Source organism: Gossypium hirsutum, chromosome D11, assembly GCF_007990345.1.
Source record: "Gossypium hirsutum isolate 1008001.06 chromosome D11, Gossypium_hirsutum_v2.1, whole genome shotgun sequence".
NCBI classification, from domain to species: Eukaryota; Viridiplantae; Streptophyta; class Magnoliopsida; order Malvales; family Malvaceae; genus Gossypium; species Gossypium hirsutum.
The window spans coordinates 12,170,683-12,198,500 of record NC_053447.1 but is presented as its reverse complement, the minus strand read 5'-3'; the positions used below and the strand labels follow the sequence as shown (position 1 = coordinate 12,198,500).

Sequence of the window (27,818 nt, the reverse complement as noted above, 5' to 3'; positions counted from 1 at the left end):
CTCAACTTACTCATACCCAACCTATTATTTATATATTAAAACTGAATCCTGAAAAATTTTCAGTGGGTGCGTTTGAAAAGTTAAAAGCAGTTGCACCTTTTTATTTATTTATTTATTTGAATTTGTAAAATGATACGAGAAAAATGGGGTAAGAGGAGAAATGAAAACGAAAGAGCGGTGAACCTCTGGATTCATGATTAAGCTATTCAACCCAGGCTAATAATCACACAGAACAGTAAAACACCAATACAATTCCTTTAAAATTCGTAGCATCGCCCACAAATTCTCACTACAACAAAGCTGCCTACACATCCAGCTGTCACAAAAATTTGGAAACAGAGCAACATGTTCAACGGCCTCGACCACGTCCACGTCCACGCCCACGACCCCGACCACGTCCCAAAGGCCTGCCTGAATTTGGAAATGCATTACAAAGATAAATACTACAAGAAAACAACTTTATAAAAGCAGGGCATTCAAACAGAGAAGATAGAAGCCAGGAAGAAATGAGAATACCAGCTGTTGGCTTCTTGGGCTTCACCCTTGGTGTCTCTTCAACCAGCAATGTCTCAAGATTTAAGCTGTCAGGCAGGATATAATAGCGAATATTATTACCCCTCACACTGAGGTGATCCAAACTCACTGGATTTTTCCCCTTCAATGTAAGTTTCACTGTTTTCAGATGGGTGTTCATGCTGATATCCACGCCTAAAACAAACATATCAAATCCAATCAGTCAACGAAAAATGCCTTACCAATATGTGTGTATGGTCAATCAGGAAATCACTAAGAATATTTAACTGTCTTTAAACTCTAATATTTACGGTCCAAACAGATGCTGCCAAAGTTAGAAACATATATAAAAAACTTTTTATTATAGAAATACAAAATAAGAGGGAGTGAGAGACATAGCAGCACATCTGTGAGCAAGAAATCCAGTAATGTAGGACTAAACCTATTATTGGGAGGCCAGAAGGAACACATATTACTAGCTACTGCAAAATGTGGACGCACATGTTTATGTGAATTTCGATCAAAGTCAAATATTATATGCTCTTAGAAAAAGATTTTTCCCCTTAGCAAGATATCATCACACTATTTCTCCATCTATACAAATCATCATGAGCTTAAAGTGTCCTAAGTAACGATCAGTTGTGTCGAAGAAAACCATTGCATCTTTTCCAGGAGAAGAATGGCTTCAAAGTATGTGTCATTATTAAAGTTAGGCACAGTAACTATAGTGTTCTCATCAGTGTTGTCTGAACTGGACCAAACTGGCTAGCCGAACCCAAAACCAGCCGGGGGTACTAGTCTGGTTGACCAGAAAACCGGTATGGACCAGTTGAACCGTTTTTTATTTATTTATAATTTTTAAGTAATATTTTATCTTTTGAATTTTTACTGATTTATTTGCTCCAAACCGCCCCAACTGGGAAACAGTGGTCTGATCGGTTCCAAAAACATTGGTTCTCATGAAAACAGTAAATTAAATAATGCAATGTGGTTTCTATCAAAATAATAATAATCACGCAATGTGGTACCAATAAGACATTGCGTAGATGGACATGAATTTGCCGGTGTGATTTGACTCTTCAAAAACTCAGCAAGACAGATTAAATAATAAGAACTAAAAGGAAATAAACAGGTCCATTATTAAAACTACACAAACAGTGGAGGAGAGACCCAGAGGGCCCTAAAATGGTAAATATTTAATTTAAGCCCTTTATAATTTATAAAATTTTAAATTAATAATGGTAAAATTGCACTTTGGCCCTCCAAAATGATAAGATCTTGATTTAACCCTTTAAAAATGATAAAATTACATTTTTACTATCATAAAAAAATACAATTTAAATATTTTCCGACTCCGCCACTGTACACAAAGTCATCCAATAACAACAAAGAGGTAAAAAGAAACTTGCGCATATAGTAATCAGTTAATTGCATAAAGAAAGTCCACAATTGACCCAATTTCATCTAGTATTAACCAACTCATAATAATATCATACCTGCAAATTCAATAAGCAGAATAGTCAACACTACAGCATACTGAGTGCAAAACCAGTTCATCTTAAAAGGTATAACTAATGGATAACTGATATCATGCGTGATCAGTTAAATCTGTTCACAGTTTTTAAAGAAAGTAATATAAGAAAAGGCTAGCTACAGAATGCACAACCGAGATGGGAACTAGGATTTTAATTGGCATAACTCATTTTAGAAAAACAAAATAATGTAAAAACAAACCCTCAACAACTATGGCATATTGACAATAAATTATAACAAACAATTTACAACTTGGCCAAAGCGCAGGGGTTAAGGTTTAGCTAAACCCTAATGTAAGGGGAAAAAAGAGGAAGAGAGGGAAAATAGAGGAACCTGTGATGGTGCCGTGAACGACGGTTCCGTTCTTGAGCTCAATCGACACCGTTTCATTGTTCAACTTCATCAAAAACCTGCAGATTGTTTGTTCAAACCGAAACCATAATGAAGAGAATCTAAAAAGTTGTCTATGTTTTATGTTTCAAAATCAAGGGCTGAGATTGAAGAGGAAACTAAAACTGACCTGACGAGCTTCATTTTGAGAAGAGAGAAGAGAAGTAGGGTTTGAAGCAAAAGGCGAGAAAGCAAGTCGAAGGAAGCGGGAAAGAGAGGAGACAGAGATGGACCTGTGTGCTGCTTCTACCAGGTATCGGAGTCGGGGGTGATTTAGGGGTCGGGCCACTGCTAAAAGGGCACTTTTGACTTCATAATAAAACGACGCCGTAGCTAGACCAGTTGTTAAAATATTGGGCCATTCATTTACTGAGGTGATGGCCCAACACTCTCACCACTCATCAAATCTTTTTTTCTTTTAAATATAAGTCTAAACAATCTGGATACAAAATAAAAGCAAGACATGTGAATGGATTTAAGTTCTCATTGAAATAGGATAAAAAATGCATGTTATTTCCAAAAATATTTTGGTCAAAATATGATTTTTTAAATTAAGTTTTGAATTATTAATGCCATTCGCAAAAAGAAAGAGACTAGTAGCAGATGCAAATTGATTTCTTTCTTTACATTTTTGTTAATTCTGTTTACTAAATTTTTAGTTAAATAAATTCTTGATTTTAATATTAAAATGTTAAATTAATTTGTATCTTATGCTTATGTGAATGGTTTATTAAATAAAAATAAAAAATATTTTAAAATTTCTTGAAAGTATATATATAACCCTTAATTACTCTTTTAAAAAATTATAATTTCTCTTTTAAATTTTATGTTAATATTAAAGTGTATATAATTTTTATTATATCAAAATAAAAAAATTAAATTAAAAATAGTAAGAGAGTGAATCACTTAAGTACAAAATAATTTAATAACTTATTTAATAGTTTAAAGATTTTTTTAATATATCGAATTAAATGTATTAAAAAATGAAACACATCATACTTTTCTATTTCTACTTGTGGAAGTGGAAATAGTAACCCATGATATAAAAAAAAACACATAGTTTTACTGGATTGAGTGTGGGATAGGGATAAAATAGTAATTTTATCATACCCATCACCATTGTCTGCTGGCTGCTGCCGAAGTGTTCTGTTATAAGTACGTATAGGCTGGTACTCCGTGCAAAGGTGACAGCTAAAGAACTTGCCCCATTTTTTCGTCCCTCCCCCCCCCTTCTCTTAAACCCCATTTCTAAAGCCTCACCTCTGATCACCAATGTAAGTCGTTCTCGATTTTCATTATGTAAAGATTCATGAATATAGGTTAATAATGTTTTACTATTTATCTATTGCGATTTGCCATGACTATTGATGGCATTGCCAAAGCATTCTTCAACTTTGGATTTTACTTTTTTTTTTTGGTCATTTTATGTTGTTCTCCTTTGTTTTTTAACATGGGTGTGTTCTTTCTAAATCTTTAATAGCAGGGAGAAGATGTTGCCTCTTTTTGAGCTTGTTTGCGCCATGAATTTCTAGTCTACAAGCTGTTTGTCATTGTTTGTTGGGGGTTTCTTTGCTTTGGCCTGTTGATTTTTGAGAAATCCTGCTTAAATTTTGTTTTATTTTGTTGGATTAGAACCAAAGATGGAGAAGATGATTAATCAGTTTTCTATATCCAAGTTTTGCTTTTTTAACCCCTATATATACTTCTCTTGTTATGTTGAGTTTTATGAGCTCTTTGTTGCTACTTTAAACCTTTACAACTTTTTCTTGATATAAACTTGTCTATCATAAGATAAGGTATTTATCTATGTTCTTTTAACATGCTTAGATTTGAAGGCATTACAACTTAGATTTGAAGGCATTACAACTTTTGCGCTGTTTAATCTCAAATATTTTTTCGTTCAAGTTCAACTATTAAATGAAGAACATATTCTTAGGTTCTTAGCATGAACAAATAATGGATGGTGTTAAATCTTTGATTTAATGTTACTATGAGATTGAATATACCTGTTGCATTTCGTTATAGACTCTTATTTATTTCGTCCACTTTGTTTCCACCTTCCACATTCCTGTTTTCTGATCAGAAATCCTCAAGCATCGTTATTATCTGTTCATACAAATGATGATTGAATTATAATCATGCATGGTCCATGTACCTCCTGATGAATTTTCCGTGCAATTTGTGTTTGCTTGTACTTCAGTTCCAAGAGATGCAACTATAAAATTTTTGGGTCTTGGCTGTTGCTATGATATTATGTTATATTTTAACTAAGAAGCCTTGGCAATAGGCTAAAATATGCTCCAGTGTTCACTTCTCAGTTTTCACTATGACTAAGTGTAGTTTTTCGTTCTTCTTGCTGCAGTATGATGATGTGCTATTTGTAAGTATTTTGTCCTAGTAGTAATTCATTGTTCTTTATCTTTTACTAGTTAAGGGTCAAGTGATTTTACTTCAGGGGATATGGATGGACAACCTGGTCATGAGAACCCCTTGATGTCACTGAATTCTGGTGGGAGTGTCAATGAGTTCCCGTATGACTATGTAGATGATACAAACCCAGTCTTACTTACGCCAACGGGAAGAAACAGGAACCAGCCTAGTCTCCAATCGTTATCTCAGTGGATTGATTGTCCCAAAACACCTCATAGTTATGTTGAATTTCTGACAGAAAATCTTGAAAAGGTTCCTACTGCTGATGTCTTAGAGAGCATTGGTTCTCCTATTGGTGGCATACATACTGTTGATGGGGTCTCCGAAATTCAAAGAGAGTTGCTGCATAGCAATGAAGGAAAGGCTTTCAGCTCTGGTCCAGATGGCTACTCCCTGGAGTCCGAGCAGTGGAATCTAAAGCTATCTGCTTACCCCACTGAAATCAACAATCATGAAGCTTCAGCAAGCGTATAAAAAACTGCCTCATAAAAAATGATTGCTCTTTTCTTTTTTCTTGCAGGATTCATTTCTGATAAAACTCCTTTGCTATTTCCTTCAAAGGACTGATTGTATTCATGTCTGACAGGAAAGATTTTTGAGGCAACATGATAGAATACCTATGAGCAGAATTTCAAGCTCGGAATATGAGTTCCATGCACAGGTCAGTTCTTTCTCTATCTTCTAATCTTGTTTCATCCATCTGAGCCTCTTGTAGCACAAACTTATTCATAATGCAGCTTTGTGTCTTTCAGCAAAATCATGCTTCCTGGATGCAAAAACCAAAAGCAGAGGATGGTAATGTTTATCACCTTCAATCTAAAGAAACCATTTCTGCTCCCAGTTTCCAGTCCCAACCACTGTACCATGCACCCAAATCAAGAGCTGCTGCAATTGATCGTGTAAGTATATCATCTTTCCTAGCCTTCAAACATACTAGTACTGTACTGTGAATCTGAAATGCACGCTTCAATGGTTATTACCCTTGCAATTTTGATATATATGAATTTGGAATTTGGATGCTGTCTCATTATTTGAGTTTGGATTTATCAAACATTTTACTTGGATAATATATTTTCTATATACACAGCAACGCAGGCTACGAATAGATGAAAGTATCAAGGCATTGCAGGAACTGCTTCCAAGTTCTTCTGAGGTAATTCATTTCTTTGTGAACAAGAAAAGAACCTAGGTGAAAGCGTACTTTTTCCATTAGCAACCTAAATTGATATATAATCTCATATTTGTCAACAGAACTTTTCTTTATTAATCTTCCATTTCATTTTATTCATATTTGTCTTACAATTTAGCTGCTTAACATGAACAATAATAATGATAACAAGAACAACTCCATCAAAGGAACCATGGAAGAGGTTAAGCAGCAATGTTACTTTACCTAAATTATTTTGTTAAACTGAGGAGCTTTGATCCCTTGATTTATCACATTTCTCTTTTGCAGCGTGGCCTAGGAAATGCACTGGATGATATTATTGACTATGTCAAGTTTCTGCAGTTGCAAGTCAAGGTAGTGTTTACGTTTTATGTCCAATTTCAATATATCCTGCTGCGAGTGCCTTTATATGCATATCACATCATGTCGTTCTTTCTTCTTTTAACCTGCATGCCTGAATAGAATTATTTATACTTTACTCCATTGCATTACAATAATTGTATGAAGCTCGGATGATGTTTGTTCCAACGACTAATCTTCACTTTTGAGTCATTTTGGATGGCTATAGGTTTCACCCATCATCGTTGTATAAAGCCATATCATAAAACAGTTCTTCAGGTTTATTCAAAGATTCAACTGATTAGCTTTGGATTAAAAAAAACATGGGGTCAATTACTCCTAGATTGTAATACATGACATTATAATATATGTTTGCATTCAAGTGGAAACTCTATGGTGCAGGAATTAAGTCGAAGCAGACTGGGGGGTGAACCAACTTCTAATCCTTTTGTTTTTTTTGAGGTAATTGTCACATGTCATGCCTTTACCATATAAGGCACTTAGAAGGGAATCGTGGAAATGTTTTCTGAATTGAGTAAAATTTGTGTGTGTGAAAATCTGCAGGGATATGGTCACTATGTTCTCCATGAACAGATGATAAATGAACCTCTTGAGGAGATGATGGCGAAGTTGCTAGAGATAAATCCATCAGCAGCAACTCAGCTGTTAGAGAGCAGAGGCCTTTACATGATGCCAAGGGCACTGGTTGATGACTTTTGCACCGAGTCACATAGATAGTCCAACGCCACACCTAACTGTTTTATCTGCTCGGCTTAAAGAGTAACTTTTAACTACATCAACTTAAATACTATTGATCCGAATTTTCGTTTCTTTTGTGGACAATAGAACCTAAGTAGTACTAGTAGTTTCAAAACATAGTCTTGCAGAACAGTGGCTAGTGTTTCAAGCTTTAGTTGAATGCACTTTTGAAATCTCTTAGCTGTGAGCTTGTAACTGCTGAACAACCATTTGCTACCTATTTCTTTAAGTTTTAAAGCTACTTTCGGCTTTGGGTGGCCCTGGATCCAAAAAAAGAAAATCCAAAATCCATCACGAAAAGATCTTACTCCTCTTGAAGGCCTTTGCCTTTTTCCTTTTTAAAGGGGGGGGGGGGATGATAGATGAAGTAAAAGAAGTTAGGAATGAGTCGACATAGAAGACTCTTGTCTCTGGTTTCTCTCCCTGGACGAGTCAACTGTAATTAAGAGAGGCTTCTCAGCATCCATGGGAGAGTGAGACTCTGGCACTATCGGGAGCATTGCTGGGGCAAAGAATCTCTCCGTTTTACCATTGGTGATAGCCAGTGCTTTCTCCAAAGTAGCCTTGGCACCTTTAGTAATCCAAATTAGCAGAGTTGCTGTGAAATAAAGAAGCAACAACAAAGCAAAATTATGTCAAAAACACGATCCATCATCCTGTTAAATTTTTTACCTATGCTAAATGCTGTCAGGTTTGTGGAAACTTTGATAGTGATAAACAGAAAAATTGCTTTCCCATGTAAGAATACAACTTTTCAGCCTTTGTCCTTTTCTGAGTTCAGTATAAATCTAATCCTCGCTCCAATATATCCCTTCTCCAAGCTTTAAGTAAGAACTAGTTTGCATAACCTGACTGAAAATCATGTTATATGGTCCCCTGCTCGTTTCTTAACCTTAAAAACTAGCAAGTAAGTACAACTAGATTGGACCTTGGAAGAATCAGAAACCTCTAATCCAATATAAATCATTATTTTACGGGAAAGAAGACTATTCAAATCCTTCACTAACAATAACCAAGAGAAATATTTCAACATTGTGAAATCCCATATCCTGTAATAGCTGCTAAATGCATGTTAAGGATCAAATATCCTTTAAAAAGTTAACATAAACGGGTCATAATACATACTTGATGAATTGTATAAATCTCATTCCATCCATGTGTGACATCTGAAAGGTCCTTTATTGTAGTCCCGATATATGCCAGGCCGAATATGGAAGGCTGTAATAAGAAGAAAGCAAGAGACTTAACAACTTCAATAAAAGTTCAACCAAAAAAGAACTAAATGAAGAAATCTCAAAGCAAGGACAAGACAATGGTAACTTGTTTGCCAAACAAGTACTAAAGGTTATAAAAAGAACAGCATCTTGCATGATCAATCATCTCCGATAAATGAAACAGGAGATAGTTAGGGGAGTAACTACCGTCATTCCTAACCAAGATGCCAACACGTACACACTGAGATTAACTGGAGTCACGGAAAGTAAGTAATTCAACAAGCTGAACGGCAATAAAGGAACAAGCCGAAGCAGAAAAACCATCTGTTGGGACCAAAAAGACACAGAAAATTAACCAAAGCATAGAGTTCCATGATACAATAGAAAATGTAGACCGATCTACAAAATTTCAAAATATTTGTGTAGTAAATAAAAAATCAAATGTTCAATGCATTTTTGGAAGCTTATAAATAGAATTATCAAGCAAACTTAGTTCCTGGAATTCATTATACAGTATTGGACTGTACAGTACTACAAGTCCCATTTTCTTAAAGAACTATTTAGTGACATGATGCATATAGAGAGAGAGTTGTCAAGCCAAAGAAGGGGATTCCAACGCATTTCTCAAAATTTCTAACTATAAAAACTACAGCATTCAAGAAATATGAATTGCAGGAAGCGACCATCAACTGGAACACTCCATTTCACATGACGAGGCATAAAGAAACACATCCACACAGTTAAACATAAAGCTCCTGAAATGATTGGATCCAGTGCCATTGAATTTGAAATTCATCATTGTCATTTAAGTAGTTCATATGATAGCCTTATTGTGTATATCCTAAGAAGATGAAAATAAATTAAAACATACAACAAGAAGCGGACGCAACATATTCACCAAGCTGTAATAGTTACAAGCAGGCACAATAAGCTCAGAAAAGACACAAAACTCTTGCCTTAAAACTAGATATCTCGATTGCATTAGCAACAGCCTGGAACTTTGGGTAATTCCTTAGCTTGGAGATCAAATATGATTTTCCTATCTGCCAGAAAAGCAAATGAAAGGCTTAAAAAACTTATTCTTGCCCGAGAGGGAGAAAAAAACTAGGAAATATTCAATCAATGAGTAGCACTACTTGATCAAAATCTGACTTTAGTTTTATCAAGAACATATTGTGCATGCTTATATTAAGAAATGATCCACATCACACAGTAGCTCAATAGACTCACTGTTCGGCCAAGGATGAATGCAGCGGTAGCCCCTAGGGTAGCACCAATTGAATCAGCCATAAACCCCACTGACAGCCCAAACAGATAACCTCCCCCTAGCTGCTAACCAACAAAAGAACGAATTTGTCTCTTTCATAGAAAGCATACGAGTGCTCGTTGTACTTATATCGAAACAACTGAATGAGGTTTCAAAACCAATAATATAATTATTTTAATCTAAATGCAGAATGCAATGAGAACCCACGGTAAGAATCGAAGCAGGAACGACAAGGATCGTGAGAGGAATATACGATAAGGCCCTGCAATACCAAGAAAGATATGTTTGACGCACACAGGTTGAAGTTGAATAAACATAAAAAAAAAAGGGACATTTCAACTTATGTTCAACAATGTACACATCAATGCAGCAAAACTGAATGATTTAAGATTCAGCCAATCATTAATAAACAGTGCTTGAACATTAGAATAAATCAGAAGAAAAATCAACAACAGCAAAACTGAATGATTTAAGATTCACCCAATCATTAATAAACAGTGCTAACTTACAGCACAAATGGACCCCATTGCCCAAGATCTTCCTTAACCCAGAACAGGAAACCCTTCACCATCTGCATCATCAATCCTTTCAATTAACAAAGTTGCAGAGATGCAATCATGCAAATATGAAATAAAACACAATAAAAAGAAGTTTTAAATATGGAATTGTTTAATTGAGTAAAATATGTATAAAACAAAATTTAAAGAAGGCGGATTATGGAAAAAAAAAACAAAGGAGGAAATGCCTTTTCGATGGGAAGGGAAAGGAGGACGGAAGCGGTGGCGACGAGGAAAAGGAGAGAAAATACGATTCTAAAAGCTGAAACCCAGGTAAAGAAAACATCCGCCATGTCGGGAAACGAGAACAGCCTTTGCCTCCAGGGGCTCCAGCGGTTGTCGTTTCAATGATGGTGGTCGTTGGCAATGCGACGACGACCGTGCCCTCAACTCCACGATCTTTTTACCAGAATAACTAACCCAAATTTTCCTCCTTTTTTTTTTTTTGATTTTTCAAGGTATCAACCCAAAATTTCTTTTTAACAGAAAGGTACCCATATTTATCTAAATTTAGATAATTCTTGCTACAATCAAGTAAAGCTCTTGCATATATATAGTATACATATTTAACGTGCGTTTCTCTTTCTGCTTCTCTTTTATTGAGTTCGATCATCAAAGGTCCAGCAACGAGACAATCTGTTTGTCGTTGTTCACATTCATGTTTGGTTGTAAGTTTAGCTTATATCTTTGGGACACACAAACTTTTGGAATTTAGAAAAAAGAAGCATCCAAGATTTAGCTTAAATCGATTTTGACTGTTATCGCTGTGTATTTTGCATGAACTTCAAAGGTTGAATGGATGCATGGCATCTGATTCTAAAATGGGCTTTCAATGGTTTTCTGGGTTTCTTCTCTTAATTTTGATTTGGGTATGAGCGCTGAGGTAGGGTGTTCATTCGGTTAACCGACCGGTTAACTGACCCGAAATAATATTAATTAAATTAACTGACTTTTTAAAATTTTTAACCTTTAATCGAATTAAAATTTTTTTAAAAAAAATTAACCGAACCGAAATTTTTTCGGTTAATTCGGTCGGTTAACCGGATTACCCGAATTAACCGAATTACCCAAATTAACCCAATTGAATCACTACATAATTAAATTATTTTTAGACTTTTAGACTTTAGTTTTAGTTTTAGTTTTAGAAGTTTATTTTTATTTGTTAAATTATTTGTAATTTTTATGATTGGGTTGGGTTGGGTTGAATACTTGGGTTTGGATTGAGTTTAGGTGAATAGTGGGCCTATTTATATATTATAATTTTATTTATTAATTTTTTCGGTTAAACCGAAAAAAATTGATTAACCGACCGATTTCGAACCGAATTAACCGTTAACCGAAAAATCAAAAAATAATTAACCGACCCCCGACTGAAAAATTCGATTAACCGACCGATTAACCGAATTCGGTCGGTTAACCGAATTTTTTCGGTTTTACTCGAATTTTGCACACCCTACCTTGAGGAGGTTCTCAGGTTGTGCTATTTGGACCAAAACCATTTCCCATAAATCTCTTGCATTTATTTTCGTTTGCACTTGCTTTTTTTTTTTTGTTCATAATCAAAACAAATTTGTACTCTTGTTATTTCATGCCCTCGAGAGCAACAATCAAACCATTAAATTGGGATTCTTCAAATATTTACAGATGATCAAATATTAGTTTTAAGAGAATTAGTAATAAAACTAATTAAAAAAAGTCAGTAATAAATTATAAGTTCATAGTTTGGTAACTTATTAATGATTAGGATGCCATGGGAACTAAATTTCCCAAATGAGTATAGAATATTGATCGTTTAAATATGATTTCTTTTCATATAAACGTAAAAAAATCCAACTCAAAACTAGTGTAAAACCGAAGAATTAAACTTTGTGAATTAATGTGACTCCTTTGAATAGGACTACTTAGGTAGCATCTAAAGTAGCCCAAGTTTAAGTCAATTCAATATGATTGGAAATGATTAGCACATTCCACTTTCCCAATTAAGATCAGACTGAATGCGGCCATCAACCAAAAAGGGGTGCCCAGGGGCAATCCATAGTGCCCCAAAGGGTCATCCTTGTGCTAACTAGGTCCTACCTCCTAAGAAACATGCCATGTGTCCTAACATATATAGGATATCTATATATATTTTAAGCCATTCTTCGTTTCATGCATCAATTAAGTCATTTTCGTAACACGTAGTTTTCATACAAGAAAACGAAAATTAGCCTATTTTATACCAGCCTGTCACTTCATTGCATATATATATGTATAAAATGACGACAAACTATAACTCTATAATAAGCATGCTAGCTAGATTGGCTTTATATGGAAAAAGAAAATCTCCCCGTTCCAATGATTGAACCGTCACCTTTTTGATTGATGCATGCTTCTAGAGTTGCGATATATTATAGGTCGGCATGCTCTTAAATTCTTATCACTTTGGATAGAACCAAAGAAGAAGACGTAGGTGAATGAAAGTTGCTTTTTAAGTTTTTCAACTCATGTCTATTCGATAACGCTAGGCAACACAGGTAAACAAGAAGCAGCAACTTCTTGGTAAATTTGACAAGATATATAGCACTTGCATCACAACTTCATATACAAGGTTTGATTGTGACTCAAAAGCAACTCCTCTTACGTCTCCAACTTCAGCTTTTTGGACAATACCCGACTTTCAATTATTTTCATAGATACCATCTACGTTTTTAGAAATAAATAATTTTTATATAAAATTTAAAATTACATAATTATTTTTACTTAGTTACTCATACAATTTTGGTATCACGAATTAACCAAAAATAACTCAATTAAAAAATTACTAGTTCATTAAAAATAAATAAAACAATTATAAAATTAATTGTTTTTTTATAAATTCACTAGAATTTAAAAACTAAATCAATTAACTACTTATATTTCTCGTTGGATACAGTGATAAGACACATTATACTTTTAAGGAGAGAATGTAAATTCAAACATTTAGAACAGTATTATTGGAAGGAACAACCATAAACCCTGATAATGAATAGTAAAACAAACATGGAAAATACTAAAACTATATAACAAGGGTTAATATTTGATACACTAGCAAGTGTACTTTTTTAACTCCACAAGTAAATTTAAAAAAGTTATCATGTATTCTATTTTTTTTATATTCATTTTTTAATATTTTACTATGAATTATTTTTTGGTATGCTAACCGTGAAAATTTTTAACTCTACAAACATGTTTTTTTTTTAAATACAACATAAAGACATCTGTTTATGTAGTTAACAAATTCTAGTTTCTTGTATTTTTCTTAATTTAAATATTTTAATATTTTCATAAACTGAATTTGATTTCAGTTGGAGGAAATAGATTTTATTTTTATAATCAAATTCGAAGTCAATGGATAAATAGAGGGTGAGATCACAATTACTGTAACTTTGAGCTAATATAAGACGTGACAATTACCAGAAAAAAGAAAAAGAGAAATCATGACACAACCCTAGATTGGTTCGCTTATCTCTAAATAGCAGAAAGAAATTGCTTATCCAGCTTGACATTATTTTTATATTAAAATATTATTTTCTATAACTATATTTTTAAATAAAATAATTCTATTCATTGAATAGTGATATTGCATTTATATGATTCAATTCCAATCAAAATAATAATCCAATAAATACATAAATTTAAAAAGCACTTATAAATAAATAAAATTATTTTCAAATTAAAGCTAACAAAAAAACATGTACCCGTGTGAAGAATAAACAATTCAATAAGGTCAAATGCGAGATTGGAATCTTAAATTGCAAAATGGTTAGAATTTAAGATCATGTAGTTATTAAATTAATATCAGTTTAAGTCGATTTTATTAATATTTTATTAATGAATTACAAGGTAGCAAAGTTGTAATAATAATGTGATTAGTGCAACTCAAATTCGGGTTACACCTAACCGTTAGATCAATAGAGGATTTAATCGATTATGATTTCAATTAAGATGATTAAGTGAAAGGTTTATCAATTATTAAAATTTATTATTGAGTTAACCCTTTATTTATTTTAAATAATAATTTTAATATATTTTAAAATATATAAAAATAAACAATAAATGATCAGATCCGTCAATTAAACTTTAAGTCGTTGAATTAATGTTAGAGATTGTTGGTTAAACTGATGGAAAAAAACCCGAATGTTCAGTCCTCGACGAAATGTTGGGTTTGTAGTATGAAGAATAGTGAGTTAGGCGAAGTTGGAAGTGTTGCGAGCAGCGAGACATAGTGGTTATCGGACTTTGCTCAACAGAATTGTACAAAGTACATAAACATATGTTCATCTTGGGTGTCGACTGTCGACCACCTACAACCTAAAACCGATGAAATCAAATCTTAAAATTAGGTTAGAGCGATCCATCACTTGATTTTGCCCAACAAGTACGTGGGGGGAAGACTTTCTTGCACAATCTGAATTATTGATATGCAATACAACAAAATTAAATAGTCCCATCCTTTCACATCCATCCCTATTCTAATTGGGTTTTCTTATTTACTTTAGAATCTAAGCATGTATGTATTAGATATCAATCATTCACAGCTGCTTTCTTCTACTCATTTCTTTTCTTTTTTTAAACTTGTTCTATAAAAGATGAGTGGGGGGGGATAGAAGATTCTTGGTAAAATCATCAGTTTTATTAATTAACAGTCAAATGACATAGTTAAAGCATATCGACTAAGAACAGCACATGATTCCTACTTATTTTTTCTCATTAATTTCCATGATCAAAAAGGGGCAAATCATTGTTAAAAATATATAAATGTCACACCTCATTGACTTATTAAGGCAACCATGTTGTTGTTGGGGAGTCCGATCATGGAGATTCTTTATGATAAACCTTACACTTTCCATTTCTGAATCCCAACCCTCCATTCTCAAAAAAAAAAGAAAAGAAAAAACTTTGATACCCTTCTGTTGGCTCAAAAATAAGGGAAGGAATGCAATCGTGGACAGATACGTTAATAATTATCAGATGATTGATTACTTGCGTAATTTTTCATCAGATTGACGTCTTTCTCTCACCATTCCACCACTGACAGCTATCTTTTTACAAATGGTTTACAAACTCAATGCCACCTTCTTCTTCTTCCTTTTTTTTCTTTAATAAGGATTCGATTTTGACAGCATTGAGACCCCCCCGGGGGGGATTTCGCATCAGCCGTGCAGAAAAGTGACCTCACTTCTTAACCATTACCACTTGGATGAGGGAATCATGTGTTAGCCAAGGGAAAGCGCCATTTGCAATAGAGTACAGCTACAGTCCACCCTTTAACATTCCCTTGTCACTGTAAGAATCTATTAAAGTTCCTTTTTTTTTTTAAATTTTGTTTTTTTCTGCAGGAAATCCCGGTCAACTTTGAGGTTGTAAGTACACATCCCCCATTTGACTTATGTAAATTGCAATACAGATAACGGTTTTCTTTGGAGCCTAGGTTAAGGTTGAAAATTTCATACATTTTCGTTTTCTTGGAAATTAAATATCAAGTATTATACCTTTTATTAACAAACTTGATAAAGTGCAAAGGACGATAAGGATTAAGGCTAGGAAAGTAATCTGCAAAGATTTTAATTTTCGGTGAGATTTTTCCCTTTTTAATATCTATCTTCTGCAATCTGCAGTAGCAGGCGTGGAAAGGCAGCTAATATGGTCACCATAGGACAAAAAAGCCTACTTAAAAATCATATTTTTTTCTGCAATTTGCTAGTACTATAACCATATATAGAAATATCAAATCACCAAAAGAAACCCATTTCACCATTGTTTTTTTTTATAAACACTACTGTGCCTTTCCATGTTATTGGAGGGTCCAATCCAACACTTCTAATATAAATACAAACAGATCTTAATATATATATATGTGTGTATATAAAGCAATTGAAGTTTAGAAGGCATATCATAAAACTACTTTTTCTTTGACTACTAGAGTGATGGATCAGAAAAGTAGACTGCAAGTTGACCCCTTTGGCACATTGCCCATTGCCTATAAATAACTTCGCTCCACCTTTGTTGTCACTCGTGTAGTTCTCTCAACTTACTACTTTCTTCACATATAAAATTCTCTGATTTTTAATTAGTATATCACTCTTTGGACCGTCTTATTGGATCTCAGTTTGCTGCTGCATAAACCATAAGGTAAGGTTTCCCAAAAAGAATTATTTGCTTGTTTCATTTATTGTCATTCAAATGGAATGAAAAGATTAGTTTTCAACTATTTTTTACTTAAAATGTTGCTGTTTCTTAACAGGTACCAATCATGATAGTTTCCTTGTCTTTGTGCAAGCAAACAATGTCTTTACTAGACATACCTTCTGGGGTGCTCAAATCCAATTTCTTTAGGCCAAGGCAAGAAAAAGAGAAGGTTGTGATCCTAATGGGAGCGACTGGAACCGGCAAGTCCCGGCTTTCCGTCGACCTTGCTACCCGGCTCCCAGCCGAAATAATAAATTCGGATAAAATACAAGTACATGCCGGACTCGACATAGCGACCAACAAGATCCCTGAGGAGGAACGGTGTGGGATTCCACACCATATGTTAGGTGTAATAAGTCCCTACACAGATTTCACGGCAACGGATTTTGTTGACATGGCCTCACATGCCATGGATTCGATTTTGTCCCGCAGCCAGGTTCCGATCATAGCCGGGGGCTCGAATTCATACATCGAGGCCTTAGTAGACGATGAGGACTTTCGGTTCCGATCTAGGTACGAATGTTGTTTCCTATGTGTAGATGTAGCAATGCCGGTGCTCCATCAGTACGTATCGGAGCGAGTAGATAAGATGGTGGAAATGGGGATGATCGATGAGGTAAGGAGTTTCTTCGACGCCAATGCCAACTACGCAGTGGGGATTAGGAAAGCCATTGGAGTCCCTGAATTCGACCGCTACTTCAGAGCCGAACCATATTTGGACAAACAACAACGTGGTAAACTGCTGCAAGAAGCAATACAAGAAATCAAAAGGAATACCTGCAAATTAGCTTGTCGGCAATTGGAGAAGATTGACCGGTTGAGGAACAAGAAGAACTGGAAGATACACATGGTGGATGCCACGGAGGTTTTCCGCAGGCGTGGTAAGGATGCAGATGAGGCGTGGGAAAAGCTTGTGGCAGGTCCTAGTACGGAGATAGTGGCGGAATTTCTATATAATTTCAGCCCTCAGACCCTGGTCACTAAACCCAACCTTAGAGTGCCTTCACTGCCTTGTGGTATCATGCTGTAAAATCATATCTGACAGACAATAACTAGTAAATTGATACATTCCGATGTTTTAAAGTATTTGAGATATGCTACTTAATGGAACTCACTTTTTTGGGAAGAAAAAAAGAGATGCTCAAATTTCATGGCCCCTGCCATTTAATGATATGAAAGCATTTTTTTTCTTCTCCTTTTTGGTGTCTTATCAGTTGACATGATGCAACTGTTTTAACTGGTTTCCGGGATTGTAAGTTGTAATGCAATTTTTGGGGGTAGGGACCCATTTCATTTGTTTGTTTTATTTCCCTATTTCCTTCTAAACACATGTTAATGACTTTTAATTATTATTATTATTATTCAAGAAAGCAAATAATTGAAAATAACTTGTTCAGAAACACCGCCCAGCAGCAGCCCAAAAAACCTGCCATGTCTAATGCCCTGCACTGTATTATTAGTGGCCGTACAGTTGGAAAACAACTTAAAAGCCGGTGCTTGGAAGTTGGACTGTTTGTGTCACTACCCAATTCAGCCTGTTGGGCCCTTTCCTGCATTGCTATAAAATGTACTCTTTTGTACATACGAATGTGAGTTTAAGGGAATGTTTGTTTGGTATAAAATTTGTATTTGGATATTTTTCTGGTTATATTACAATTTTGTCTGAAAGCAGAAATTTGCCATATTTTTCAGTATACTTTTGAGCTAAAAATAAATTCATCATTATATTTTAACTTTATTCTGAATTTTGCCCCTTTATTATTATTTGATTAAATTTTGTCTTTTACTATTCAATTTTAATTTAAAATAAATTGAATAAAAGATTTATATTTTAATTTATTGCTTAAAAATAATATATTAATATTATATTAATAATTAATTAATATAATATACTATTAATTAACTTATAGTTAACTATTAAAACAAAATATTTCAATTAATATTTTTTGTTAAAAGTTATTTTTAAATCATCAAAATCAATTTTAAGGCAATGTTTGGTGTATTGAAAAAAAAACTGAAAAATTAAATATTGAATTAAGTTATAAATTTTGTTTGGTGTATTATTGAGTGTAATTAAATTATTTTATAAAGGGCAATATAATCTTAAATGAAATAATTGAATCTTTTTATGGAAAAAAATCTTATCTTATAGTTTTTATTATGGGTTATCAAGCGTGTTTAAAAAATTAAGTTGTTGAAAATATTAATCCATTTGAAAATTTCAACATTTAATCAAACAAGGCATAAATGATAAATTTAATTAAAAATCAAAATTAGGTAAAATACAAAGTTTAGTGATAAAATTCAATAAAATAGAAGTTGTATAGCGAATTAACCATATTTTCAAAGTATACTAATAGTATGGTGACAAATTTATATTTTAACCCTTATACATATGACTTAAATTTTATTTTTTATATTGTCAAAAAAAATCATTTCAAACCAATGTTGTTTATTAATTTAATTAATAATCAAACTTGTGTTTGTTTCAGTAAAAAAAGTTTTAAAAATCATTTTCCATATGCTTTTTTATACCAAACAAACAAACCCTAAACTTACGAAACGCATTTGAGAGTAGTAAGTTAACAACATGATTAAAAAACTTATTTTTTATAATACGATCCCACCTGACTCAGCTGATTAAACCGTGTCGTGAAAATTTAGAAACCCATGAGTAGCTGCCAGCAGCTCAAGATTCTGATAGCCACTTGTCAAAAGAAAAACACAGAAAATATGTTCTTAAAAAGAAAGATGCATGAGAGGCGATCGAGGAAGACGAGAGATTATAAATTGTGTTTAGTATAATGGCTGGATACTGATATTCGCCACTAACAATCAATGCTTGGTCCAGTTTATATATTAATATACCTCAATGAAAAAAGAAATCACATAAATGGTCATTGGTCAGTTTTCAAAAGATTTATTTTTTAAATCATTCTTCAAAAAGTCGCTAACTTTTAGCTTTGATTTTTTTAATTAAGGCTACTTTATTTTTATTTTTAATTTATCCATGAAACAAAAGAATCATTTGAAAGTTATTTGACTCTTGAAATTTTTTTTTATATCATTCAAATATTAATATGTGTAATTTATTTTATCTTATATATTTAAAAAATCATACTATATCGTTTAAATTCATATATAAGGGGAATACAAATATGTTTTTTTTTTTTAAATCCAATTAAGTTAGATTCTCAATATATGATTGTTTTCTTCTACTTATATTATAAAAATGGTAAGGGAGAACCAAGTATGTACAAACAACAAGTTGTTGGTCCCATTAGTCACATATATACTTTTTTTTTCTAAAAGAATTAGTCACATATATACTAGATTCCAGCAAATTTATATAGATTTATATCACAAAGGCATAAACAGGCTCTCTCTTTTTTTTTTTAAAGAAAAAGTGCTCATGACCTACAAAGATAGCCAAAAACAAACAAAAAATAAAATAAAAATGAACACTTCCTTTTAGCATAAAATTTTAAAAGGATGATACCAACTTTTTTCTTTCCTTTTTTTTCCTTCAATATTCTTACTTGTTACATAAATTTGTTGAGGGATTGTAATATAATATTGAAAGGCTGGTGTTAAAATCATTAGGATTAGGTTTAGCGTGGTGGTTATTCACTTTGTCCCTTAATTATGTTGTTGAGGATTCTATCTTTACTTAAAAAAATAGAACATTTTTATGATCAATTATTTTTTTTAAAATGTATTTATGAATTTGGACGATCCAAAAATTGTAATCCATCCAATATTTTGAAAGGTGAAAGTTATTTACAAAGAAATTAAATTACTTTTAAAAGGGATCAAAAATAATTAATTAATTAAAAAATTGAATTGAATTATTAATATTTGAAAAGGACTGAAAATAAAATTTGGGCCAAGAGGATGGCTGCCCCTCCTCTCCTGATTGTTGACCCCAGTGAGAAGAAACTTGAAAATTACATTAAACGACACATGTATTGATATACAATATATTGTGCAGACAGATGCTTTAGAGGGTACATGCAAAGTTGGCAAGTGGTCCGAAAATTTGGTCCGGAAGTGGATTATTAAAAAGCAGACAAAAAGGTTGAGGGACATGGAATTGAATTATGGAGCAACATGAAACCGACTAGCTAACAAAAAAACGCGTTTAAACCAAACTGTAAGCCACTTATTCTGGTTTTCCGGAAGCTGGAATCAAAAGCCAAGCCAGGAATAATAATATTATTTTCATTCAATCCATCCATCACCACTCTCCGTAAATTTCATTCGGAGAGGGGTTGTTGTCGTCGTCGATAAGATGTCAAAAATATTCTCTTCTTGGATATGATGGTAACCTTTGGGTATCGAATCCCATAATCAATAACCTCTAATGAATGCTTTTTCCTGCAGGCATGCATGTTGTTTTGCCCTTTGGAATGATTTCTGACTCACTCTTTCTGTGTAACCTTCTGATTCTCAAGTGCATGCACACACAAAAAAAAAAAGTTTGACTCAATAATCATAAACTTCCATTTTCATGGAAAATTATAATTATAGGAATGTTCTAGATTTCTTCATGAAAATGTTTCATTGAGTTCAACAAGACTTTATTTAGGATTGCTGTTTCAACAGTTTTCCAGATTAAAAAAAAAACTGTTTTTCACAGTAAATGTCATGGTAAAACATTTTAATTTCTGCAATTAAAATCATAACTTAGCGGAAAAAACAAGGGATAGTTTTGGCATTTGAATGAAATGATTGTATTATGGGTTCTCATCCTAAAAGTGGCAAATTTGTGGCTTACTCAATTTAAAATTTGTAAAGTTATAACTGATAATTTTTCGCTTTTACTTTTCAATAATTTATAATTTAATTAAAATGAGTAAATTACACTCCAAGGTCACGTAATTATTGATAAATTTACATTTTGATTATTCAATTTTAAAAACTTACAAGTTAACCAATGGCCCGTTAGCTTGGCAATGAACGTCAGATGTGGGGATGAATAAAATTTAGAATTTGATCAATTTAAAAAAGTTACAAGTTGGTCATTAAACCATTAGAAGGTTTACACATTTACCCTTTAGCCACTCAATCTTTGCACCATTACTCCTTAACTCGATAATCCAAAAACTATCAACAACCCAAGCCTCGAACCTTAGCCAAGCCACTATCAATTCAATGTCTCACCTCTAACCCAACCAACTCATCAACTTTTCTTTCTAACCCACTCACCATTTCCCCTTCGATATCAAAACCATAATCCAAGAAAATCCACAATCAAGCTATTCACACGCCCTTACCCTGAATAAACAACCAAATATCACCACAACCATAATCAAAGCAACCAAAAAATAAATAAAAAGGAAGAAAATCTCTTGTTTCACCATGCCCCAAACACGAATTACAGAAGCAAAAGGAACAAAATAAAATCAAAGAAAAGAGAATAAATATATAAAAAAAATGGAGACTCAAACATACTTGATTCAGTCAAGAGTTAGTTAGAGAGTTCAAGCAACGAATGCTCAATCCAAAAGATCAAGGAGAAAGTCTTGCTGAGAAGAGGAACATATCAAAGTTAGGCGACCATTTGATAACGATGGACGAATATCATAAAGCTTTTTCATTAAGGCTTTGAATTTTAATTAATGAAGTTTGATCAAACCATTTCAAAGAAAATTAAACCATAAAGTTTTTTTAAAGGTAAATTAAACCATAAACTTGAAAGAGGAAAAAAGCTTCTATGTGTGCCTTTGTTAGAGGAGGAGGCTGGACAATGATGAAATGATTGGAATACAACTGTGAATGAGGTTTTTATAACACTAAAAATTTTGGAATAGTTTAGTGACCAACTTGTAATTCTTTTGAAATTGAGTGACCAAAGTGTTAATTTACTAATAGTTAAGTGACCTTAAGAGTTCATAGTATGATGAATAGAGAGTTAACAACCACATCTTGTTGGATCTAGTGCTCTAAGTGTAGTGTTTTCGTCTAAGTACACTTGTATTTTTCGAACAGATTGGTTAATAAAACTATTCATGAGTTACATTAATACTTTGTATATTGTCCTCACATGGTTTTTGCATGCAAAGCAAAATGGAAACAAGTGTTGCTCACTAATTGTCTAATGTTTAACTAATATTAAGTGGTATTACATGGTTGAATCGTAATACAAAAAGACAACTTGTATTAGTAAACGAACCTAAACATGTCTTTAGTCTAATTGGAAATGAGCAAACCGATTGAAAGACTAATATGTCGTCTATCGAGTCTAATTGAGGAGATGTTTTATCTTGGGCATTAGAGCGAATGACTCCCAAAAGATAGATGTTGGGAAATTTGTCTATATTGTAGTAAATATGTAATTGTTTTCTATGTATTTGAATGATGAATAGATAAATAAATAAATAAATAAATAAATAAAGTTAATTTCACATATCACTATTATTTCTTTTGTGTTTCTGTCTTTTATGTTTTGCATGCATACCAAAATTGTGACAAGAAAATATTAGTTCATTGACTATCTAAGTTCAAACTAATGATAAGTGGCACTGTAAGAACGTTTGCATTGCGAAAAAGACAACTTACTTCAGTAGATAATCTAAATGAGTCTGTAATCCCGTAAAAGAATCAAAGTGAGCATTAGATTCAAATACTTAGAAGGATTATTATGTCATTTACAATTACAATTGGGGAGATGACTAATTTTGACTATGGAGTAGTTGACTCCACGAGTAGAGACATAGATGTATTCATTGGAAGAATGATACATTGGACTAGACCCAAGATGAATTAATTCTGAATCCGTTTGTGAATTAATTCACTTGTGACGTTCATGGTGTGATTTACCTAAATCCTGAGTTGCTCACTGACCATGCGAATGTAACTCATGTGCTTTGATATAAGTGGAGGCTTATGCTCTAAAGATGATCGAGCCCATAGCCGGTATGTTGGGTGCATGACTTGTGTATGACATGACTTTACTAGCAACAATGGAATTCATAGCTCAATTAAAGAGTTAACGATATCCTCTAATTGGCATTGCGTGGATTGATAAATATGGAACTTGACCACGGGTTACTTGTTTTCGAACGAGCAATTTATCACAGTCATTTGTTCACAGTGATCATATTAATTATTAGGAAGACACAATAGTGACAGTGAGATAAAACAAGATTGTATTGACTATTGAGTGAACATATTTAACTCAAAGGAATCAAGGATATCATATTAGGGTAACACACACGTGACGAGGTCATTGGACAAAGTAGTTGAATGAATTACTTTTGTAAAAAGTATACAATAAGGAGTTTTCACTCCTGGTACTTCTTGTGGATTGACTCCATTATTAAGTAAATTGTGAATTATTAGAACAATGCTTCTAGACATAATTGTAATTACTCGAGCCTAATTGTATGTCTGATTAGTCCCTCTGCTAGCTCAAAAAAAGTTCAATTGGACTGCATTTGAATCAAAAAAATTCTATAACTTTGGAAATAATTTAATTGAGTTGATTTAAACGATGTGGAATTAAATTGGGCAGTCGTGAGAATTGTTCAACTAGAGAATTTGATTAAAAAATTGTCTTGAAAAATTAACTTTGGAAAATCTTAGTGATTTTTGGAAAAAATAATTTTGATCAAGCAAAATTAAATTAATCAAATTAATTTAAATAAATATGATATTTTTGGAAATTAATTTTTAATTCAGACAATTGGACCAATGGGTAATTGAACTTGAAAATTGGATCTGAGATAAAAAATTGGGCCTAAGAACCCAAAACCGAGATCGAGACCCAAAAACTGGTTGAATCGGGCTGATGGTCTAATCGATGGTTGGATCAGATTTGCCGGGCCGTCATTGACCCGGACCAAACTGACAATAGCCGAACTGGCTCGGGATGCCGTAAGGGTGTCACACCTGTGATGGCACCATCGGACACGATGGTGCCAGCAGTAGCGACAGTGACATTCCGATGGCCGACGGATGATCGGCGGCACTGATTCTTTGGTGGTTGAGCAATGGAAGAATTACACTCCTGCTAGGACTCTACTAGATAACTTCATTTCAGATTAACTATTACAAAAATAATATTATTTTAATAAGACTTAATATTAAATTAATAAAATACTTAAATTTAATTTAATACTTATCTTGATAGTATTTTATTAATTTAATATTAAAGTGATTATCTTAATATTAGAATTAATTTAATATTTATCTTGTAGATAAATATTCTATTAATTTAATAGATTTAATATTAAATTTAATCTAATATTTATCTTGATAAGTATTATATTAATTTAATATTAAAGTAATTAAGTTTAATCATAGTTGAACTCTCTAAACTCTCCCCATATAAGGAGAGCTATGTGTCATTATTTTTCACATACTTGAATTCAAGAGAAAGTTGTATAGAGAAAATTCTCTAAAGAAATTATTTCAAAAAATTTTTAGAGATATTGTTCTTATTTACAACTTGGCCTAGAAGTATAAAGAAATTGTGAAATTTCCACACTGGTAATTTTATGGAAAATTTTCTAATTTGAAGCGAGCCCACACTTGGCAGAAGTAAGCTTGATGATAGCGGAGAAAACTACTCGATAAAAGTGTTCATCCTAGACGAATAGAAAATTTACAATTTTAATTAAGTGTTTATTACTTTAGATATCATAATCAAGTTTTTGTTTTTAGAAAAAAAATTTAAATGCCTAATTTTTCATCAAATCTATTTTTTGCTGCGTTTTCAAAACCCGATTTTCCAACAATAAAGACATAGATGTGACTAACTGGACTGACAGTACATCGGACTGGAACCAAGAAGAATAGATCCTGAATCCATGCATGGATTTATTCACTTGTGACATTCATAGTATGACATACCTAAATCCTAAGTGGATGATAGACTATGTATGCGTGACTCGTACACTTTGACGTAAGTAAAAGCCTGAATTCAAATAGACAAGGATCTGAAAGTTGGTGCATTGGGTGTTCGACTTCTGCAGTACGTAGCGTCATTCACAATAATGGAATTCATAGCCTGAGATGATATCCTCTCATTGGTATTATATGATTGATGAAAAGTAAACGTGGCCACAGGGTGTTCGTCTTTGTGATGAATGACTTGATTACTATTTAATAGTAATTGACTTTTCATAAAGAAAGATGTAATGATTACCATGAGATAAAATAGGATATTGGGAAAGCGACTATTATCCCAACAAGATTAAAGATATCCTATGAGGGTAACACACTTATGACAAAATCATTAGACGAGAACTGAACAGATGCTTTTGTAATGTTATGTCGTTAGGGTGCCTTATAGAGAATGGTATTCTATCCCAGTTGACCGCGTCGGGCAGTCCGCAATTGAATGGTGTGGTAGAGAGAATGAATCAAATGTGGCTAGACATGGTATGTTCGATATTAAGTTATTTGAAGCTGCCAATCTCTTTTTGGGTATATGTGGTACAAAAGGCTTGCAATATTTTGAATGATGTGCCAACTAAGGCACCATCAAAAACTCTATATGAATTGTGGTATGGCAGAAAGCCAAATCTTAATCATTTAAGAAGTTGAGGATACCCGACCCATGTATTGGATAAAAATAAGAGGAAGTTAGACTCACAGATAAAATTGTCCATGTTTGTAGGATATCCAAAGAGAACAAAGGACGATTTGTTTTATAACCCGAAAGAGCAAACTATAATTGTGTCAACTCATGCTACTTTTCTTAAAGAAAGCTACATGAATAACTTTAAACCTCATAGTAAAAAAGGTACTCAAGGAAATTTTGGGAAATATACAAAGCCTTACGAAAATAATTCCAGAACCAACTCTTAATAATAGAGTGCAAATTATCAGCAACATAGGGTGCTTAGTCGCAGTAGGAGGGTCTCTCATAGGCCTAAGTTCTTCCAATTCAGCGAAAGTGTTTTTAACACTAAGTCTACTAAATAGAAAGATGATGACTTGCTCACGTATGATGAAATGATGCAGAGTGTTGATTCCAAGGTCTAGGAAATAACTAAGAAAGCTAAAATGGATTCTATGGACTACAACTTGGTGTGAGAACTTGTAGACTTACTAGAAGGGATAAAACCCATAGGGTGTGAGTGGATCTACAAGAGCAAAAGAAATACGGATGCAAAAGTGAACTTATAAGGCCAGACTTGTAATAAATGGTTATACTATAAAAGAAGACATCGATTACGAAGAAACATTTTCTCTGGTTGTCATGCTCAATTCAATCACCGGATATAAACCTAAAAGAAACGAGCATATATGGACTCAAGTAAGCATCTCGCTCATAGAATCAAATATTTGATCAAGTGATCAAGACTTTTGAATTTAAGCAAAACATTGATGAACCTTGCATTTATAAATGTTTAGGGGATAGAAAGGTGATTTTTCTCGTTCTATACATCAATGACATTCTACTAATTAGAAATGATGTAAGGACATTGTCGTCAATTAAACTAAGGTTAACCAATAATTTAGCATGAAGGACTTGGGAGAAGCTAGTTTTATCCTAGGCATTTGAATCTCAAGGGATCGAAAGAATAAAGTGAAAGCACTATCTCAAGCTTTATACATAGACAAGATATTGGAGCATTATTCAATAAACAATTCGAAGAAGGGAAATCAACCTTCCGTTTCAGGATTTCACCTCTCTTTGTAAAATTATCATTTAATATCAGAAGAAAGCATGAACATAAGAAAGGTTCCTTATGCTTCGGTAGCAGGAAGTCTCATGTATGCTATGCTATACACACGCCCAGATATCTGTTTTGTAGTTGGGGTTGGTGAGTCGATATCAGGCAAATCCAAGACCAAGACACTGACAAGCAATTAAGCATATACTTAAGTATTTACAAAGAATGAGAGATTATATGCTTATGTATTCTAGAGGAGATCTTACTTTTTTCAGATATATTGATTCTGACTTCCAATGTGTCAGTGTAACAACCTATTTTTTAGTAGTGTTAAAAATAATGGTTTTGGGACTACAATTTCGACGAGTAAGTCAGTAAATATTATTTATTTAATATTTACGAGGTCATTAGTGTCGTATTAAAATTTGGTTTAGTAATTTTATTATTTGCATAGTTAATTTTAAAAAAGGATTAAATCATAAAAAGTGAAAAAAAAAGCAATTGTTAAAGGTTTAATAGTGCAAATTATTTATGAACCATAATTAGATGGTCTGAAAGGGAAAATTAACCACTCTTTAGTTAGTGGACAGTAAGTATATGTTGTTTATATTTTTAAAAAATGAAGTAATGGCATTTTTGTAATTAATGTAAAATCAAACAAAAGAAAAAATAAGAATTGTCATCATCTTCATTTTACTTTTGGGTTGAAACCAAATGCCATTGTTGAAGAGAGGAAGGAAGCTTCGGTTTGTTATTTTCTTTGCATGTAGGTGTGTTTGTCATCCGTTTTTCATGAAATTTACGTTTTTGTGA

The 27,818-nt window shown here is 33.1% G+C and overlaps 4 protein-coding genes across 6 annotated transcripts; 2 read left to right on the top strand and 2 right to left on the bottom strand.

Moving 5' to 3' along the window:
- Positions 1-161: 161 nt before the first annotated feature.
- On the bottom strand, positions 162-2,733 carry LOC107912426 (small nuclear ribonucleoprotein SmD1a). The gene is made up of 4 exons (XM_016840607.1): positions 2,567-2,733; positions 2,380-2,456; positions 517-708; positions 162-411 (listed from the first exon to the last, which is right to left on the bottom strand). Exons 1-4 carry the CDS (start codon positions 2,578-2,580, stop codon positions 350-352), a joined length of 345 nt encoding a protein of 114 aa, XP_016696096.1. The 5' UTR covers positions 2,581-2,733; the 3' UTR covers positions 162-349.
- Positions 2,734-3,589: 856 nt separating this feature from the next.
- LOC107912423 (transcription factor LRL2) lies at positions 3,590-7,312 on the top strand. Of its 2 annotated transcripts, none has more exons than XM_016840602.2 (8): positions 3,590-3,710; positions 4,866-5,334; positions 5,453-5,527; positions 5,619-5,765; positions 5,954-6,019; positions 6,323-6,388; positions 6,776-6,835; positions 6,938-7,312. In XM_016840602.2, the coding sequence occupies exons 2-8, from the start codon at positions 4,897-4,899 to the stop codon at positions 7,109-7,111; spliced, it is 1,026 nt and encodes a 341-aa protein (XP_016696091.1). In that variant the 5' UTR covers positions 3,590-3,710; positions 4,866-4,896; the 3' UTR covers positions 7,112-7,312. The 2 variants fall into 2 exon arrangements, with proteins under 2 accessions (XP_016696091.1, XP_016696092.1); XM_016840603.2 differs by having other exon boundaries at positions 3,615-3,710; positions 4,892-5,334.
- A 154-nt stretch (positions 7,313-7,466) lies between these two features.
- LOC107912425 (TVP38/TMEM64 family membrane protein slr0305) lies at positions 7,467-10,877 on the bottom strand. Of its 2 annotated transcripts, none has more exons than XM_016840605.2 (8): positions 10,359-10,877; positions 10,123-10,184; positions 9,821-9,875; positions 9,577-9,678; positions 9,303-9,389; positions 8,554-8,670; positions 8,258-8,350; positions 7,467-7,730 (listed from the first exon to the last, which is right to left on the bottom strand). In XM_016840605.2, exons 1-8 carry the CDS (start codon positions 10,461-10,463, stop codon positions 7,719-7,721), a joined length of 633 nt encoding a protein of 210 aa, XP_016696094.1. In that variant the 5' UTR covers positions 10,464-10,877; the 3' UTR covers positions 7,467-7,718. The 2 variants fall into 2 exon arrangements, with proteins under 2 accessions (XP_016696094.1, XP_016696095.1); XM_016840606.2 differs by having other exon boundaries at positions 9,577-9,675; positions 10,359-10,688.
- Positions 10,878-15,921: 5,044 nt separating this feature from the next.
- Positions 15,922-17,670, top strand: LOC107912422 (adenylate isopentenyltransferase 3, chloroplastic). Its single transcript, XM_016840601.2, has 2 exons — positions 15,922-16,320; positions 16,433-17,670. The coding sequence occupies exon 2, from the start codon at positions 16,442-16,444 to the stop codon at positions 17,405-17,407; it is 966 nt and encodes a 321-aa protein (XP_016696090.1). The 5' UTR covers positions 15,922-16,320; positions 16,433-16,441; the 3' UTR covers positions 17,408-17,670.
- The last annotated feature ends 10,148 nt before the right edge of the window (positions 17,671-27,818 follow it).

Excerpts from the sequence above, each read along its gene's own strand:
- LOC107912426 (XM_016840607.1), bottom strand. Across the intron at positions 709-2,379 it reads CGTTCACGGCACCATCACAG|GCGTGGATATCAGCATGAAC; the intron begins GTTCCTCTATTT and ends TGTTTGTTTTAG. Across the intron at positions 412-516 it reads GCCCAAGAAGCCAACAGCTG|GCAGGCCTTTGGGACGTGGT; the intron begins GTATTCTCATTT and ends TTCCAAATTCAG.
- LOC107912423 (XM_016840602.2), top strand. The coding sequence starts at position 4,897 with ATGGATGGACAACCTGGTCATGAGAACCCCTTGATGTCACTGAATTCT. Across the intron at positions 5,335-5,452 it reads ATCATGAAGCTTCAGCAAGC|GAAAGATTTTTGAGGCAACA; the intron begins GTATAAAAAACT and ends CATGTCTGACAG. Across the intron at positions 6,020-6,322 it reads TGCTTCCAAGTTCTTCTGAG|CGTGGCCTAGGAAATGCACT; the intron begins GTAATTCATTTC and ends TCTCTTTTGCAG.
- LOC107912425 (XM_016840605.2), bottom strand. The coding sequence starts at position 10,463 with ATGGCGGATGTTTTCTTTACCTGGGTTTCAGCTTTTAGAATCGTATTT. Across the intron at positions 9,390-9,576 it reads CATTCATCCTTGGCCGAACA|ATAGGAAAATCATATTTGAT; the intron begins GTGAGTCTATTG and ends CTTTTCTGGCAG. Across the intron at positions 8,671-9,302 it reads TCGAGATATCTAGTTTTAAG|ATGGTTTTTCTGCTTCGGCT; the intron begins GCAAGAGTTTTG and ends TGGTCCCAACAG.
- LOC107912422 (XM_016840601.2), top strand. The coding sequence starts at position 16,442 with ATGATAGTTTCCTTGTCTTTGTGCAAGCAAACAATGTCTTTACTAGAC.